Source organism: Triturus cristatus, chromosome 6 (assembly GCF_964204655.1).
Source record: "Triturus cristatus chromosome 6, aTriCri1.1, whole genome shotgun sequence".
Taxonomy (NCBI): domain Eukaryota; kingdom Metazoa; phylum Chordata; class Amphibia; order Caudata; family Salamandridae; genus Triturus; species Triturus cristatus.
The window spans coordinates 991640743-991657969 of record NC_140589.1 but is presented as its reverse complement, the minus strand read 5'-3'; the positions used below and the strand labels follow the sequence as shown (position 1 = coordinate 991657969).

Sequence of the window (17227 nt, the reverse complement as noted above, 5' to 3'; positions counted from 1 at the left end):
CTCTGACTATTAAAAAGGGAGGATTTGGGCTGGGATGGCGGTACCTTCTGGTGGATACCTTGCTTTCTCTGACCTCTAAATTAGCATCCGAACAGCGCACATCAAGTGGGTCTGAATAATGACATATGTAGGTGAGGTGCAAGATATAATTAGGAAGATTTTTAAATCCTCTTAGTAAAGAATTAAGCCACATTCCTAATCTAATCTGAGGTATTTATTTTGCATAGGGAGTCAATGATGGTATTTTAGTTGCCCCCTAGAGATTATATATATTTTCAAATTCCTCATTAATATTTATCAGCAGGTGAACTGCCCTATCATAAAACAATGGGGGTGGGGGTGGAGAGGTAATTCACAGTTCACAGTCACAGGCGACAAAGCAGGACAAACTCAGCAACAAAATATTGCAAGGCAAGGCTTTTCTAAATTTCAGAAATGAAATCCAGAAGCCCCTCACAGCATGCAACCCAAAATGCAATCAAAACCCGCAGGGAAGCCTGCTAATGATTTGCTTCAGGGCATCGTTTCAATGAACCAGGGTTCGATCACATTTGAAATAAAGCAAATTAGTGTCTTCTACAAAGTATGTTTCATTTTTCATATTTCTGCAAGATTGCAATTTTATACGGTTACAACAGTTGTCGCTGCAAATCCAGTGACATATTGTTCATGTAATATTGCACTTTCAATAGTGTTTGACAGAAGACCTTCTGATCTTCAGAAGACTTCTCAAGACCTGGCTCTTCGAACAGTAGCAGCTCCACCCTCCCCCTCCCAAAGCGCCTTGAGACCCTCACGGGTATGTAGTGCTCTTTACAAATGCCATGATTGATTGATTGATTGATTGTTCTTACCTGTCCTGCAAAGAGGCCACAGACCCCGATGATACATAGAATGTTGAATACAGCAGAGCCCACGATTGTCCCCACTCCCACGTCGCCTTTAGTGATGAAAACGCCTGTGAGGGGGAAAGATTGATGTTTAGGAGCTATAATCCACATGCCTGTGTTCATTGATTCTGAGATAAACATTTTTGACTACACTCCACATAAAATTGCACGTCTATCAATGAACATTCTTGGCCTGTGGTAGTGCACAGAAAACATGAGACACCCACCGTTTGGAGACATTTCATTGCATCCTTTTTAAAAGTGTAATCCAGATGAAAGGTGGACAGATTGTTTGGACTTTCCATATGTATCTGAAGTATGCTTCTACCCATCAGGAAAAAGTGGGTCAAGTGAGGGAACACATTCTCATGGTCTCTTCAATACTATTTGGCCTGATTTGGCTAGGGCCATTGTCTATGCAAATTAGGTTCCCCGCTGCTTTCTTCTCAGTGGTGATGTGTGTTACGATCAAGAGATGGATCTTTGTAAGTTACATGGATGTAGGTTTATTAGGTGTAGTTCAGGTTACAGGTAGAGCCCAACCAGGAGCAGCATGCTGCGGCTCAGCCCGTCTCACTGTCCTCTCATCGAAGCACAAACACTCCAACCATACAGTGACCTCACTCACTGGCTGAGCAATACAGATCATAAATACTGTAGGAAGAATGCATAAGACAGCAAGAGCCCACAACAATGAGCTTTGCTGTATGACACATCTGGCAGAATCAGAGCAGCCAACCCTACTGAAAAATCCACCTTTTGCTGATTGCAAATATGGTGTGCCTACGGGAACTGCAGTCGGATCACTGCGAAAGCCACAAGGTCCTTGCAGGTCCTTTTGAACACACTGATTACTTGGAGGAGATTGCCCAGGGCATTCTAACCCACAGTAGGACAGCGTACTTCCATTTTGTCATCAGGCAACGTGAGTACTTCAGGGAATCTTCTCAGTACTCTGCTTCCATTGCAGGACCACAGTGCTTTGTGCCTCGCAGGGGGTAGGGAAGCACTACCTAAATACAATTACAATACAATACAATACAGGCTCCGAAGCCCAATGATAGTGTCTGAATCAGCAGAGAGGTATTATCTGGTAGCCGGACCCCCATTTATGCTTGATAAAATCACCTATGAGAAGCACATAGCACGTTTCTTTGGTGCAGCTGTAAATTAAATAATATCACCGAGATGTCTACTGTTTCCCACCTACACGGTATCATGCAGTATTAGAACTGGGGGTATCTAGTTGGCAGAGGTAGGAACCTTTGACCAAATAGGGACCTTTGCTTCTAAGTCAGGGAAAGGGGATTACACTACTGGATAACCCCTGCTCACCCCCTTGGTAGCTTGGCACAAGCAGACAGGCTTATCTCAGAGGCAGTGTGTTAAGCATTTGTGAACACATACAGTAATACAGTGAAAACACTACAGATGGTCACCACACAGGTTTTATAAAAATAAGTATTTTTTATATAGACTTAACACAATACCACAAATGACAAAAATCCACAATACTGTACTCAAATTGACTTAAAGTTGGTAGAATTAACTTAGTTCAAGTTGATGGTAAATGCGACACAGTTCTCACAAAAGTACCTGGAGGCGTAATGCAAAATAAAAAAAAGGCTCGTAGCGTTGGAGATGCGTCGGTTCCTTGCTTCGGGGAAGAAGATGCTTGCGCAGAGTAGGGAATGCGTCTTGATCCTTACCGGAGAGGAGGTGATGCGTTGATTCTCGTACTGCGGCCCCGTTGCGATGCGGCAAGATGACGCCGCGATGTGACAATCTGGTGCTATGCGATAAGATGGCGCCCCTGATGCGACAATGTTGAGACGATGCGTGCACGCCCTGGCAACCTTGCAGTGACTCTGTACTTTGGAGCAGCGACATGCCCTGCAACACGCTTCTCTGGTGATGCAACTGCAACCCTCACGGTGGCGACATGCTTCTCCGGGATGCAACAGCAGACAACTGTGACGAAGTAACGCTTCTGGGGAGATGCGGCGGCACTCTTCTCTGGCGATGCGACAACTACAGCTGCGGTGGCGACACGCTTCTTCTCGTTGCGTCGCGCTTCCAGCTCCCAGCGACACGCAGGCTTCTGCAGATAGAATTCCCAGCAAGGAAATTCAGAGGGGAGCTGGTGGTGAAGTCTTTTGTCCCTGAGACTTCAGCAGGAGGCAAGCACAAGTTCAAGCCCTTGGAGTAATATTCTGCAAGATGATGAAAGTCCTTTGAAAGATCCTTCTCCTCTCCTTGGCACTGAAGACACCACTGTAGGCCAACCCAGCAACACAGCACACTGGCATGTGGGCAATACAGCTTCTACAGCTTCCTTTGGTTCTTCTCCTTGGCAGAGGTTTGTATTGTTGTTCCAGAAGTGATCTAAAGTCATGGGGTCTGGGTCCCCATATTTACACTACTTTTCTCTTTGTTCTCTGAAGGCAGAGAGGCGTTTGCCAACCAAACCAGTTATGGTCAGTCCTGGAACACTTTGTTGACAAGACTCCTTCTTTACTTTCACAGTGCAGGCCAGGGACATCAGACGCCCCACAGGAGGTGGAGCCAGCATCGTGGAGGGAAGGCACAGCCCTATTCAGGTCCCAGGTGCAGCTCCTCCCACCCATTTACCTGCAGATCTCTCTATTCAGCCCTGTGCTGACTCACACTCCCTCCTGGAATCCCCCAGCCCCTTTCACTCACAAAGCCAGACACACAATACACAACCTAGCAGAGGCAGGCTTAGACAGTTAAGCAAGAAAATACCTACTTTCTAAGAGTGGTATTTTCAAACACAGAATGTTAAAGCCAACTTCACTAAAAGATGTATTTTATCATTCTTTGTTCAGGCATACTAAACTCGAATTTCTACCTAGTTCCCGGAGTCAGTTCGGATTATAAGATGTAATAATCAAACTGCCCATTCTGGCCTATGGGGAACTGGTAGCCTTGCAATAGGAAAAACGAAAATGGCTGCAATTCACTATTAGGACATGCCACACACACCAGGGCATGTCCTACCTTATACTTACAATGCACCCTGCCCTTGGGCCTACCAGAGGGGTGTCTGATATTTTGAAAAGGGAAGGTTTAGGGACTGGCAAGTGGGTGCACTTGCCAAGTCGACATGGCAGTCAGAGACTGCACACAGGCTCTGCAATGGCAGGCCTGAGACACACTTTACAAGCTGTTTCTGTGGGTGGCACAACCATTGCTGCAAGCCCACCAGCAGCATTTGATTTACAAGCCCTGGGCACACATGGTGCACTCTACTAGGGTCTGACAAGTAAATCAAATAACCCAATCATGGAGTCACTAATCAATACATCAATTTAACATAGGGAGCGCTTGCACTGTGGCACTGAATAGCAGTGGCACAGTGCCCAAAGCATCTAAACCAGCAAAACATATCAAAAACAGAGAAGGCAATCAGAAAAAATGGACGGGAGACTTACGCCAATGGTACTAGGTTTAACACGCACCATCTTTCTGTCTCCCATCATCTGTGAATTTAGACTCTGCTTCACTTACACATTATCGGCACAAGGGAAAATTGTGAAATCCATAACATTAGCAATCAAAAGCATTTTCCTGTGTAGTGAATACATTACCTTTGTGAAGATAAGTTTTTTCTATGAAAACAATCAGGGTAATCTAATTAATTATTAGTATTGTCGCCCAACTCAAGGGTATTCCTTTCATGAACCTTGTGAGATGTAAGAATGTGTGTGCCATGTTGGAACTCCAATCTGTGACCTTCTGATGTCAGTGTATTGCAGTAGGTTCTATATCCACTGAGGTATCAAACTAGATAAGTTAAATACATCTTCCAACATGTTACTCTTCGACATGCATAATTCAACTGTTAGCTGTTTTGCAAGGGGCTGGGCAAATCTCAACTTCTTATTTAGTAATCAGATGTGACCAATAGAATAAGATGGAACAAAATCATGATTTGGGGCCAAATCTTGACATCCTAAATTTAGTCCAACTTCTAGGTTCATAGGTTCTGCAGTCCTTGGAGACTGTGGTAAAGCACATGATGAAAGTGAGTAGACATTTCTGTGACATTGATGTTATTCTCATTCAGTGTCCGAATTATTAATGACTCAAATTAGCATGTAATTTCCTACAGCAGCATCATACAGAAAGAATACATAATAAAAAATCTTTATTTTCCATGCATTTGAGGTGGAGGTACCACATACGGTCTCTCTTAAACCTAATGGACCAATCAAAAATAAATACTAGTCTGGCATGATCCAAAGTGTGTTTGACGCAGTCTCAGGACATTGGCTGCAAGTGGGCTGACCCAAAGCAACTAACTCGCCTGAGGCCAGACCTAAAAAGTTAGTTGAGGCACGTGAGAGAAAACCATATAGTCACACCATCACAAGGCCATACCTCCTATAGGAATTACCTCAGAATATGGTAGGATTTCATTATTTTCCGAACTTTGGAGGTTAATATTGAAGGTTTAAAGCATGGCGAACATATGTGGGTCATAGATGTTTGGGGAGATGATTGGTGTTTGCTGGACTTTTGCCTGGGAGGGGAAATAACTACATCTCCCAGTATACCCTACAGCGGTGACCGTGAAGATGAAGAAAATGAGAGTAGCATCTAGGTCCTATATAGTGAGCTCTGTTCTACTGCAGTGCAGGACTCTTTTGGTGATTGCTGGACTTTTGCTTGGGAGAGAGCCAAGAACTACACCTCCCAAGATACTCTGCTGCTGTTTACCCTGAAGGTGGGAAGAAGACAGAGTAGGAGTTCGGTACTAGATAGTGTGGTCTGCTCTCCCACAGTGTGGGACACACATGGAATGTGCCCTGGCCGAGCCCGGACGAATACAGGCCAAGAGCGGGCCCGTCAGCAGTCATCAGTGCCTGGTAATGGCTTGGCAGGGCCCCCCTCACCTTTTGTCCTCCCTTTCTCTCTCTCTCTTGTTCAATGGGGAAATGTAAGACTCCAGGTAACTCTAAGCTGGGTAATAACAGTCACTCTCACTCCACCCTTGACTGTTTACATGAGTGTTCCATTGGCGTAATCATGAAAGAAATTGAATTGGCGGAGAGGAGCTTATTGATGGAGGGTCTCCCAAATATTTCCTTCTCTCCCTATACACACGGAATTGCAACACTTACAACTGCAAGGCCCTCTTCTTCTTTGAACATGTTCCTTTGTGGCATGGCCCCTGACTCAGTGCCACCTCCTGAATGCAATGAGGTTAATGCTTCCCATCTTGCCAACTGTGCTGCCAAACACAAGAATAAATAGTCTACATCACACTATAAAGTGCCTCTGTGCCATTGAGATCCCTTGGAAGAGTCCATTAGATCCTATATTTAAAAGTTGCATGCTGGGCCGGCTTTAGGGCAGTGCGACTGGTGCGGCTGCACTGGGCGCTGACCTGTGGAGGGGGCGCTGACCTGGGGGAGTTCTGTGTTTAGCAATATCCTATGATTGGCGAGGTGAGGGGCAGTTTTGCCCGGTGGTAGTGAGAGGAGGAGGTCAGTGGGTGTGGGGGCGCCAAAAGTGATTGTTGCACTGGGCGCCAATAGCACTAAAGCCGGCCCTGGTTGCATGGATGACATGCTGCGAAAAATCACTTCAGTGACCGATTCACGTTTTAAAATCACTGAAGACAGGTTGTCTTGGAAATATATGGTTGTACTTAAGTTGCTGCATCTAATTCATCTCATGCCAGTATTGCTTTACTAGGCTCTTTTGTGCCTAACACTGGTGCTTCGTTGGCCTGTGCTTCTGCACCTGTTATTGGCAATTGTTCCACCTTGCCCGATATCCAGACAGTTGAATCTTTTATGCATTTCAGCCAAAAGACTACCTCCAACTTTATTACATCTACCAACCACATCATCGGTCCATCCAACATATCTATTTCCACACCTTCAACATTGTATCTCCATCCTGAAGCTTATTCTTATGCCATAATTCTGATCAACGTTCCTGTTTTGCCCCCTAATGCTACTCAGACTACTTCTGAACATAGGAACAAGGGGATGCACATGTTGTCCACTAAAATAAATGTTAAACGTTGCTGTCTATGATAGGGTTTTGCTTGTGAGGCAAAGTCCCTTGGATAGCTTCCCACTTAAAAGTTATCTGGAGATTGTGTGCTTGCTAATTTTAAATATCTTGTCTGCATAAGAGATATTGTCCGTAAATGTAGCTTTTGTGACATTCTTAATATTAATGACTCAGTTAAGTTTTTCCACTTTTTTTATAAACCCTCCTCTACACCTAATGTGCACCATGTGTAACAATGTTTCCAAGCTTATTTCTTCCTCATTATTTTCTATTGTACTTACTCACTGCCGCTTTGTAGCTCTCGGTTTGCTTAGATCACAATGACCGAAGTTCTAGCATATGCAATAACATCTGTTCTGCTTCCAATATTGCTTTGTGAGTGAGTCTTCACACACAGCATTCTTCCTTGTTCTGATTTTGCATCAGCTCTGTTGGCCTGCTGCATCTTGTTATTTGGAACTTAGCAAGATTGGACTCTAAGCTGAGTTTGGCCAGTTGGTTGTCATATTTGAGAGACTTTGACATTGTTATACTTCAACTCATATGGGCCGTATCAGATGTGCGGTGTTTGTCTATTACTTGCTCTCTTCTCCATCCACTTCTGGACAAAGTAGGAGGGGTTTCCAACCTGGTTCAGGTTATCTCTTAAAGCTTTGTCAGTGTTCTTAGTGTTTGTCACTCAAGCATTCAACAGTTTCGTGTTTCTTGATAAAATGGTTTTCAGTTCTGTTTGTTTAATTTTTACTATGATTGTTTTGAACTAAATGACTTTAATCATTTTATATGCTTTTTTATGGTGGACAACTTGCCTACGTTTCTTGTTGACCGTCCCTCACCTGCTACTTATATGATCTTGGTGATAATGTCAATGCTAAAATTGGCTCTAATTTAAGTCTCTCTAACCCTTTCTCTCTGCTGATTAACATGGGACACTATTGTAAGGTATTTTAATACATTGGGTTCTGTCATTTTTGTATAATAACCTGTCTCTAATTTTTTATAATTGCCAATTTGTGACGCACCTGGTCACCAATTATAAGGAAATTATGTCAAACCTCAACTGTAATAACTTATTACAGATGAGTGCTGATATCACAATGCCTGTTGCCAGAGCCAGCAGCTGAGGGAAAAGGCAGGTAAGTCAACAGAGCATAATGAAAGCTGTTGTTTAATGAATGAAAGCAAAACCTTGCTTTTCTTTCTCCTTCTCTGTTTCTCCAGTTCTCACTAATATTTTAATATCTCCTAATGACATGGGTAAGTTCCATAATCCAATAGATACATTTTGTTATCTTCTTTTTCCAATAAACCTCGGTTTTCCAACTCGTCTTCGATTGCGGAACTTCTCTCATATGATCTTGTTTCCGACATGATTTGTATTTAAAGAAGCAGATAACAAAATGTATAAATTGAATTTTTTGGAACTTCCCCATGTCATTAAAAGATACTATAGCCTTATAGCCTGCCGTAGCGGGCTATACCGGCTATTAAAGGCCAGCTCCAGCGTTAAAGGCCAAAGCCGAAGGCGAGGGACTTTAACAAGGGAGTGGGACTTTAATAGCCTGTATAACCCAGCTACGAAGGGCTATAAGGCTACTAGAACATTCTGCCACTAGAGGGCAGAATGTTCTAACAAATTAAACAAAGGCTTCAGGGAGCGCATCAGGTTCCCTGAAGACTTTGTTCACAGCCACATCAGTGAACAAAGACAATAATTGGAATGTTGGAGCTCCTGGCTTGTTCCAGCCATTATAAGCCCGGAGCTACTCCATTGTTTTCACTGGAGCTGCCAACGTTCCAATGTTCTAATAAAATATTAGTGACAACAGGAGACATTTTAAAATAAGAGAATTCGACACTTCAGACTCAGCTATACAGTGAATTCTGGCCATAATGCTAAGAAGTTATGAGGCTTTTCTGACCAACAATTGAGATTTGTCTTCATTTTGATTAAAACACAATTCTGTTTTGAGTTCTTTTAAGTCCATTTGTGTTGTTATTCCAAAGTTGCTGACTTGATCTGTCAGTTCTACTTAGCAGCCTGCCCATAACTTATGTGAATCTGATTGTTCTGTGGCAAATTGTTGCCTTCGGGCAGCTCTATGTACACGTCCTGGACATAGAGTTGAGAATAGATTGCTTCCTGAAGAGCTGCTTATAAGTCGGTCCTAAAATGAAGAATGTGTATTATTAGAGCGGATGCTTGGATGCAATTGGAACAGTCTAGACGATTGGCAAGGGTCCTGGAACTTTGTATTCTTCTCAGCTACCAGTAGGTTACATAATTTAAGGTTATTTTTGATAATGATGGTTTCTCCAGTTCCCCATTTTCACCTTTGACCTAAACATTGCACTTGCTTTAGCTTTGATTATGATGGCCAGGTAGCCGCCCCTTCTGAACGTCTCTCTGGTAAATGCCTTGGACCAGACGGCATTCTGTAGACCTGCTTAATTTCAATATAGAGTTCTTGGGTCCCCTTTTGACCGACATTCCAAACTCTGCCACTCATTAGAGATTACAGTGTTCCTGGACAAATTCAATTATAGTCCCTAGATTAAAAAAAGGGTAATTGGAGTAGTTCAAAACACCATAGGCCCATATCATTTATTGATTCTGTGGTTAAAGTAGCAGGGAGAGTAATTTTGAGAAAACAAATTAGCCTGGTCTTCTGTTACCAACATTATTGTTGACAAGCTCTAGGGAGGTTTTGGGGACAATAGAGCAGAGCCTCAATCTGCATTTAATCATCAATTATATTGTGGTAAAATGGCATTCAATCCATTTAGCTTTTATGAATTTGAGCTGTGCTTTTGATCATGTTATTAGATCTTAATTATGGCAGACTTTATTCTCTATGAGCCTCGATGCGTCACTTACTAACTTTCTTCACTGCTTACATACCAATTTATCTGATACTGTTAGATTTTGAGATTTTTGTGAATGTTCTGAATCTTTTAGACTAAACAGGGAAGTTGGCAGGGTTAATTTCCATCTCAATAGTATTCTTTTTGTACATCAAAAATATCAATCCTCATTAAATCTCAAACTATGCCTTATTTTGGTCATATGACTATCTATATGCATACTGTTAACAGTCTGAAAAAACTTGTAGATGCTTTTGTCACCTTTATGGATGAACTAGATTAGAATACCATTCTTTCTAAAAACCCATGTGAGAATTATGTGGGTAAAAACAACTAAGACCAGGACACCCTGAGTTAAAAACAAAATCATTGAAAGCGTTTACATTTCTCTTATCTTGGGGTTACATTTGATTGCCCTAGTATCTGGTCCCCTTAAAGTAACCTCAAATGCATGACATTTGCCCAACCTAAAGAGGCTGTTGGGAATTCGCCTCTAAACTGGGATGGAAAAATCTCGAACAAATATTAGTCAATTACAAAATGGAGTGTGTTCCCATTTTGGGCTACTGTGCTGGTATTTGCGGTTACTATTTCATCACCAAATGAAGACAAGAAGAATATTGCTTCTGCTTCATGTTATTTGTTTTGCCTCCTAATACTTCTCACTTTTTTTTGCAACGAGGGGAGTTTGTCCTGCCATATGTTTATAATCTCATATTGCAGACACGCTTGCTGTTATGGCTATCAATCTGGCTATCCCTACAGGTTCTTCCAATAAGGCTAATATTGTTGATTATTTTAGGTCCCCTATTCCTTGGCTGAAACTTCTCAAATCTTATTTTAGTTACCTCACAAGAATTCCTCTCTTTTCTAACCCTAAAACATTGTAAGGTTAGATAAAAACAGGGTGAAGTAGCAAGTTAAAAAAAAACTTATCAGCTCATGCAAGGCCTCTGAGCTTCTTAAGCCTTCGGTTCATGCATATGTTTTGTTCAGAACTCATTTAATCTGGAGATATAGTTATCAGGTGTTGTTCACCCCAGGGAGAGATATCTCCTTTTTTCACTTTAGGTTGACCTTTATTCACGGCACTCTTTCTTTCCTTAATGTGCAGTACTGGTCTGATTCCATCGCTGTTATCCGTGTGACAAGGCATCACGGCAATTAGTTTTTCACTTTATCTTTATTAAAGGAAGACATTTTGGTTTGAGTTATATCATGGTTCAGAAGGATGAAAAGGGGGCATATAACTCTTTGACCTCCGTTTCTTCATCACTATGTGTGTGAATTGTTTCTTTCGATGTCGCAAGTTCTGCTAAGACAGTAATCAATTTCTATAGCAGAGGCTTTCAATTTTGCCTGCATATTTCGGCAAAGTTTACATAGTTCAAAGCTTTTTAAAATTATATGGGAACATTTTTGCTGAAAAATTGAGAGTGGTATTTTCTTGCAAACATTTTAACAAGAAAATATGTCCACTAAAAGTCATATTTTGATGATTTTACTCATGAAATCTACTTTTTGCACATTCTCTTTGTCACAATTTAATGTTGGCAACCTTCGCAAAGAATGTGAGCTTGCAAAGTTTTAGAGAAAACATCCTGAAAGAAATGTCCTGAACGCAAATGATACCATTGCAAAGACCGAAGTGGCTTTAACACAACTGATCTAGTGTGGATTTAAGGGCAGACTAGTCAACAGATGAACCAAAGACTTCTTACCTATTTGAGGCTTGATGAATCTACTGCTGCTTCAAATAATATCCAATCTCCACAGTCCATGTGGTCTGGGCAATTATTTAGAAAATGTCTGAATATACTATTGCTTTTAGGATTCAGTGGTCTTAGATTATATTTGCCAATTTATTCTGCTGGGGAATTTTTCTCAATATAAAGAAACACTATATATGTGTTACTGTCAACTATTTTGAATTTTAATGTATGAATTACAAGCAACGTTGTTGGAATATGCTGAGTGAAACTAGCTCCTTAAATGACTCAATCACTTACAATTTTTGACACTGCCAACCCTAGTGTTTCATACCTTTCTGGTTGTAAGGTACCTACTGATCTAAAAAGAAATCCCTTTGTGCAAGGATTGTTTTCAATATCCCCATCCCTTTTTGGGATGCAAAGATTTCCGGAATTTAATTCCAATTTGGTTGAGATTATGTCCTTGGTCTTTCATGCAGAGCACCACTAATACCTTCAAGTTGTCTGCTCTTATATTACTCTTATGATCAGTAAATCGTGTTTTGGACTTCCTGATGGTTTTTCCCATACAACTCACATGTTGTGAATTGTTATATTATATTATATTACATTATCTTGAAATTAGATCATAAAAGGAGACATTCAAACAGCAGTGTGAATGCAATAAGATGTGCTGTTCAAAAGAATACAAAGACTTTATTATATATATTGTTTTGGTCTCTTATCACCAGGGTTATACCCCTGTGCATCCATAATTAGTACATACATGATCTCTACACAGCTACAGCAATTTGCACTGTAGAGTTTAAAAAATAGAGATCTACCAGTGGATTTTCTGATTGTAAATGACTCTTCCATGATTATTCAAATCAGTACAAAAAGTACTGTCATCTTTATATTTTTATTAATAGGGTATTGGATGTTGCCGGGGTGACTCACGAAAGTACGTAAGAGAAAGCAGAACAGTACTCTTGTAGTACTACTTCCCATATTCATAAATGTTCTTGTGGCTCAACCTCCAAGTCTGCAAAATTAGCACATGATGGAAGAGAGCACCCAACACTTAATTTATTCTCTCAATTGTCGGGTAAGCAGCTCATTTTTTGTCATTGGTAAATTACAATGTAAACAGCATGAAGCCTTTCTTTTTGCTAGAAAACTTGTACACCAAATGAATAATTGACTGATCCATGTGTCTTTGAGAGCATAACATGAAACACTGACACATGCCAGTTGTGATAATGTCAGCCCCAAGTGGACTTGATGACCCTTCCAAATGAAGAAACAGACAGCTGCCATGTATGGTTGATGGGTATGTTTAGAATTTTGTGAGAAAATTAGACACCCTGGACCTGTTTATGTAACAGCTTGTGAATCATCTAAGGTTTGTGAGGGTAAGTCAGACACTCACTAGTAAAATAAAGTCCAGAGTGTGAAAAATGTGTTAAATGTGTGGGTAGTGGATTAAGTGTTGCTTTTTAAAGCAGAAGGGAGCTGGGTTTTCCTCAATGGGTAGAAGATGCTTCTTAGTGGCACTCCAGCTGGATTTTTTACAGCTGCGGAAGGTAGATAGAACATATGAAAATATGTCAAGGTGAGAGTGGAACTGACTGGGGAAATAAAAGCAGGTCCGGCAATAGCAATGTGCGACCGTTAAAGCCTCAGCTGGCGCTAACCTGGAAGGGGGTGCATTTAAAAATAACTTATGGATTAAAAGCACATCCTACAGAGTTCCTGGCATGTCTGGTACTTTTTCAGGCAACAATAGAAATGTCAAGATTACTCTGGTGATTAATGTTCCTCCTGGAGAGAGATCGGAGATTTGTCTAGTGGCGGTTTTGACTCATCCTAAAGTAGCGCAGATGGTTAATGTGCCTGCTTCAAAGAACATATACCATGCAGATCACAGAACCAAGTTTGAGTGAACTATGAGTTGCACTATAAAAAATTAAATGCATGTCAGAGAGCGGCGATGGAGAGATGAGGGGACAAGTTGGAGGTGGTAATGAGGGAATTGTGGGAGAAGGTCATTAGGGGATCATCAAAACAGACTGTTGCACCTGGGCCACCAGTGCTTAAGCCCTGAGTGAGGCCCTGAGTAAAGCCTTGAGTGAAGGTGCTCAGACTTGGCATTTTCGAGGCAGCAAGTCTCTCCTTTTTGGCAGATCGATGGGGGACACGGTCATCTGCCCCTACTAAGGGTTATTCTGGATGTTAGCCCATGGTGAACCAGTGCCACTGGGGTCCCAACTGTGGCCCATCTAGGGTGGTAACATAAATCACCATAGGTGACCCCGGTAGAGTAATTACAGGAGAACTATTGGAGAAGAGATACTGTGGCTCTTGTTTAATTGATGCAGAAAGCTACTCAGTGAGAAGATAGATCTTGAGGTGAAAGTGCAAAAAACATCTATAATCTGTAAAAGAGGCACTAATCATAGTACCTAAGGGACCGGTACAATTATTGTAGAGATGGACAAACCTGACCAAAGGGAAGTGGTGACATGTGCATCCTCAAGGCAGGGCATGCTTCACTTTTAAAAAACACTAAGATGCACAACGTGTGAGAAAGAACTTATCCAGCTGAATTTGGCGTCTTCTTTGTAGCACTCTGCCAAACTAAGGGGTGTGGAGGGTAACAAGACACATTTTCACACAGGTGCATGAGACTATTGCTTTCTTAGAGATTAAATGAAGGGAGCAATATGACCGGGATTCCAAAGACTGTATTATTTGATAGATATTTCTGTACTTAATACTCTGTTCCATTTGAAAGATATTTTTTTCTGCACTGGGTGGTGGAATGTTGCACAAGTGAGTGTTTCTATGTACAAGTCTCACTGGGAGGGACAATCATCTATGCTTCCTTCTTTACCCTTGTTTCAACTATCTCTCACCTTTATCGGAAAGTTGGATGTGTCTACTTTAAGTATCACTGGTCCTCTTACTTCATATTTTGTCCATGACTTTTACTGTTTGTTAGTTTTCTAGAGATACTGTTCTGTGTGTGCTCAATACAACAAACTTAAACCCTAGTGTAAACTGGAGTTACTGAATCACAAAAGCAGTATTATCACTTAAACATGCTAAAAAGAAACAGTCTGCTAGTGCCAGCAAAAGTTGGTGTTAATTGTACAGCTTTAAATGAGAAAATTGGGGGGAGGGGGAACGTGCCCAAGATGGTGCCCGAGTGAGAGTGATCTCTTGGGGCTCTGCCACCCCTCACTAGATGGGGCAGATAACGACCTCTCTTGGGGCCCCTTCTGCCTGAAACTGCCTCCAGAACACTAACTACATCTTTGGAGGAGCTGGGGGCCTGAGCCATGCAGAACATCCCACTGTGGATGTCAGCACTGGAGCAGCTCAAAAGCTGCATTGCCAAGATGGCTGAGCTGCCGGGCCACAACGTTTGACGGCCTAGCTGTGAGGTGAGCAACGGAAGGCCATAGTACACTACTCTCTGGCTTTCTGAATGCTGGGCCCATTCACCGTGGCTAGTACCCCCCCCTGGCACCCACTGAATTACATGAGGCTCGCACACCATTACGGCTGCCTGCCAGAACCGGCCTGTGGCTGTTGCCTAGGCCGGGTGTAACTTGCCATGAGTGACAGCACAACGTAGGGCGAGGTTTAGTCTCTGGTGAGCATCTGAAGGCTCTCTGAGCTACTGGGCTGGCCCGTCCTACATCCCTGGATCTCTTCCTCCTCCTCAGAGTCTCCAATGCATGCAACTGAGGTGAGCTTGGCATGTCGTGTTCGCCGCGTTTACCAGCAGTTGTGAGAGGTCCATGATGGGCTGGTGAACTCTTTGAGTGCCTGCGGCACCCCGACTGCAATTTCATAGCACTGGACCTACCTCCCCCCGCAAGCCTACAGAGCCCAGCAGTTGGAACTGAATAAGTAGGAGGAGCATCATTGGGGGTCAAATGTGTTGGTGACTAGCCTGATAGGTCCCCTCTGAAGACAAAGAGAGCAGCGCCACGCTGATACTTGCTCAAGGGGAAAATGCACTGCGAGGGCGATCACCACCAACATTGGGTTGTGGGCCACTGCAACACTTTGTGCACCCTTAAATCTTCTTGGCCCGCCACTATACAAATGCCCTGCACATTGTCCTGGGCCAGAGAGGTGAGAGTCCCAGGCCACACTCATACCTGACACAGCGAAGATGGTGCCAGACACACCTGTGCCTCCTTTACCCAGACACCGAGACCCCGACCTGTGCAGCCTTCTCTCACCCAGAGTGCTGCTTTTTGCCCCGCCGCCCGTGCATCCCTCTGCCTGGAGCTATCGTGGTGGGCCCTGAACTCTGGGTGTTCAAACTTTTCTTCTAGTACCAGTGAATGGGCCTCGCACTTCTGTGCTCCCCATAACTGCCGACGCAGGAGCTTGTTGGTCACGCCACCATGGCCACCCAACGCAACATGAAAAAGGGCACAGCACTTATGGACCTGTTTACTAAGACATTGGCGAAGAAGCCCAATCACTTTAGGGAGACATCTCTGACCCTGGCACCCCCGATGACCCTGCAGCTGGGGCATGCACAGCAGTGAGGCCCCTGTCATGAAGGAGTTTTTGAAGCACCTGTTCGGACTCTTACGACAGGACTGCGTGACCCTCAAACAGGACATAGGAATGGAAGTGAAAGATCTCTGATGAGACCTAGGCGATCTGGGTCAAAGAGTGAATTCCTTGGAACAAACCTATGACTCCCGGTAAGAGGAATTGGATGGACACTGTTGGCAACTCCTAAAAGTACAAGACAAGAACGTGGAGCTTTGCTATCAACTGTAAGATCTCGGAAACAGAATTCGGCGTTCCATTATTCACATCAAAGAGGTCCACTTACAAGCGATACCCATCAATCTAGAGGATTTAGTTACCCATCTTTTCCACCATGTGGCTCCAGAATTTGCAGACCAAAAATTCATCCTCGACTGTACTCATAGGGTGGGCCGTCCCACCCATGCTCATGGCCAAGCACAAGACATTGTCACATGCCTTCAATACTGTAGGGAAAAAGAGATCATCATGACTGCAGCTCGTGATAAATCTGCAATTGAATTTGAGGGTCTAAAACTGTGGCTATACCAAGATCATTCCTCAATAACTCTAGAGCGTTGAAAGGCACTCTGGCCTTCATCAGACTTTCTACGAGAGAAAGGAATCATGTACAAATGGGTGGTACCCCTTCTAGCTCCAGTTTGTCTGGAACAATGAGACGCAGAGTGTCCCTTACCTTAAAGGAAGCCCGGTCATTGCTGGACATGATGGTGATGCTAGGGGATTCTCATGCCAGTTGCCCTCACGGGACCCAGTCTCCACTGTGCTGGACCTGCACCTCTCTATTCGCCAGAGAAAGAAAGCGCGGTGCAAACCCTTTGAAACCGAGAGCCACAAGGAATGGCCGCGCTGCTCCGACAGTTACAGCGTTATGCTAGTGCTACAAGGTGGAGAGCGACCACTGAAGACCCCATGGGCTGGACTTTTTTCCCCTGTCGACATGTTAGCAAGAGGTCCCAACTTCTTCCTATTTTGGTACCTGTCTCCACATTTGAGGCGGCTGCTCCTCCCCTTCTTTGATGCTGACCTAGGGTGCTGGAGTTCCAAAGTTGCATCGCACCAGAGATCGAGGAGACACCAGAGAATATGAGTAAGGGTGCACTGAACTTTAAATATCATGCTCCTAAAATATCACAGATGTTTTAT

At 43.1% G+C, this 17227-nt stretch overlaps 1 protein-coding gene across 1 annotated transcript in view; it reads right to left on the bottom strand.

The window, feature by feature from the left end:
* The window catches only part of SLC24A3 (solute carrier family 24 member 3), a 1192172-nt gene that overhangs the window by 409992 nt on the left and 764953 nt on the right, over positions 1-17227 (bottom strand). The window contains exon 6 of the mRNA XM_085611775.1: positions 855-958. Within this exon, the coding sequence (XP_085467901.1) occupies positions 855-958 (104 nt within the window). The remainder of the gene's footprint in view (positions 1-854; positions 959-17227) is intronic.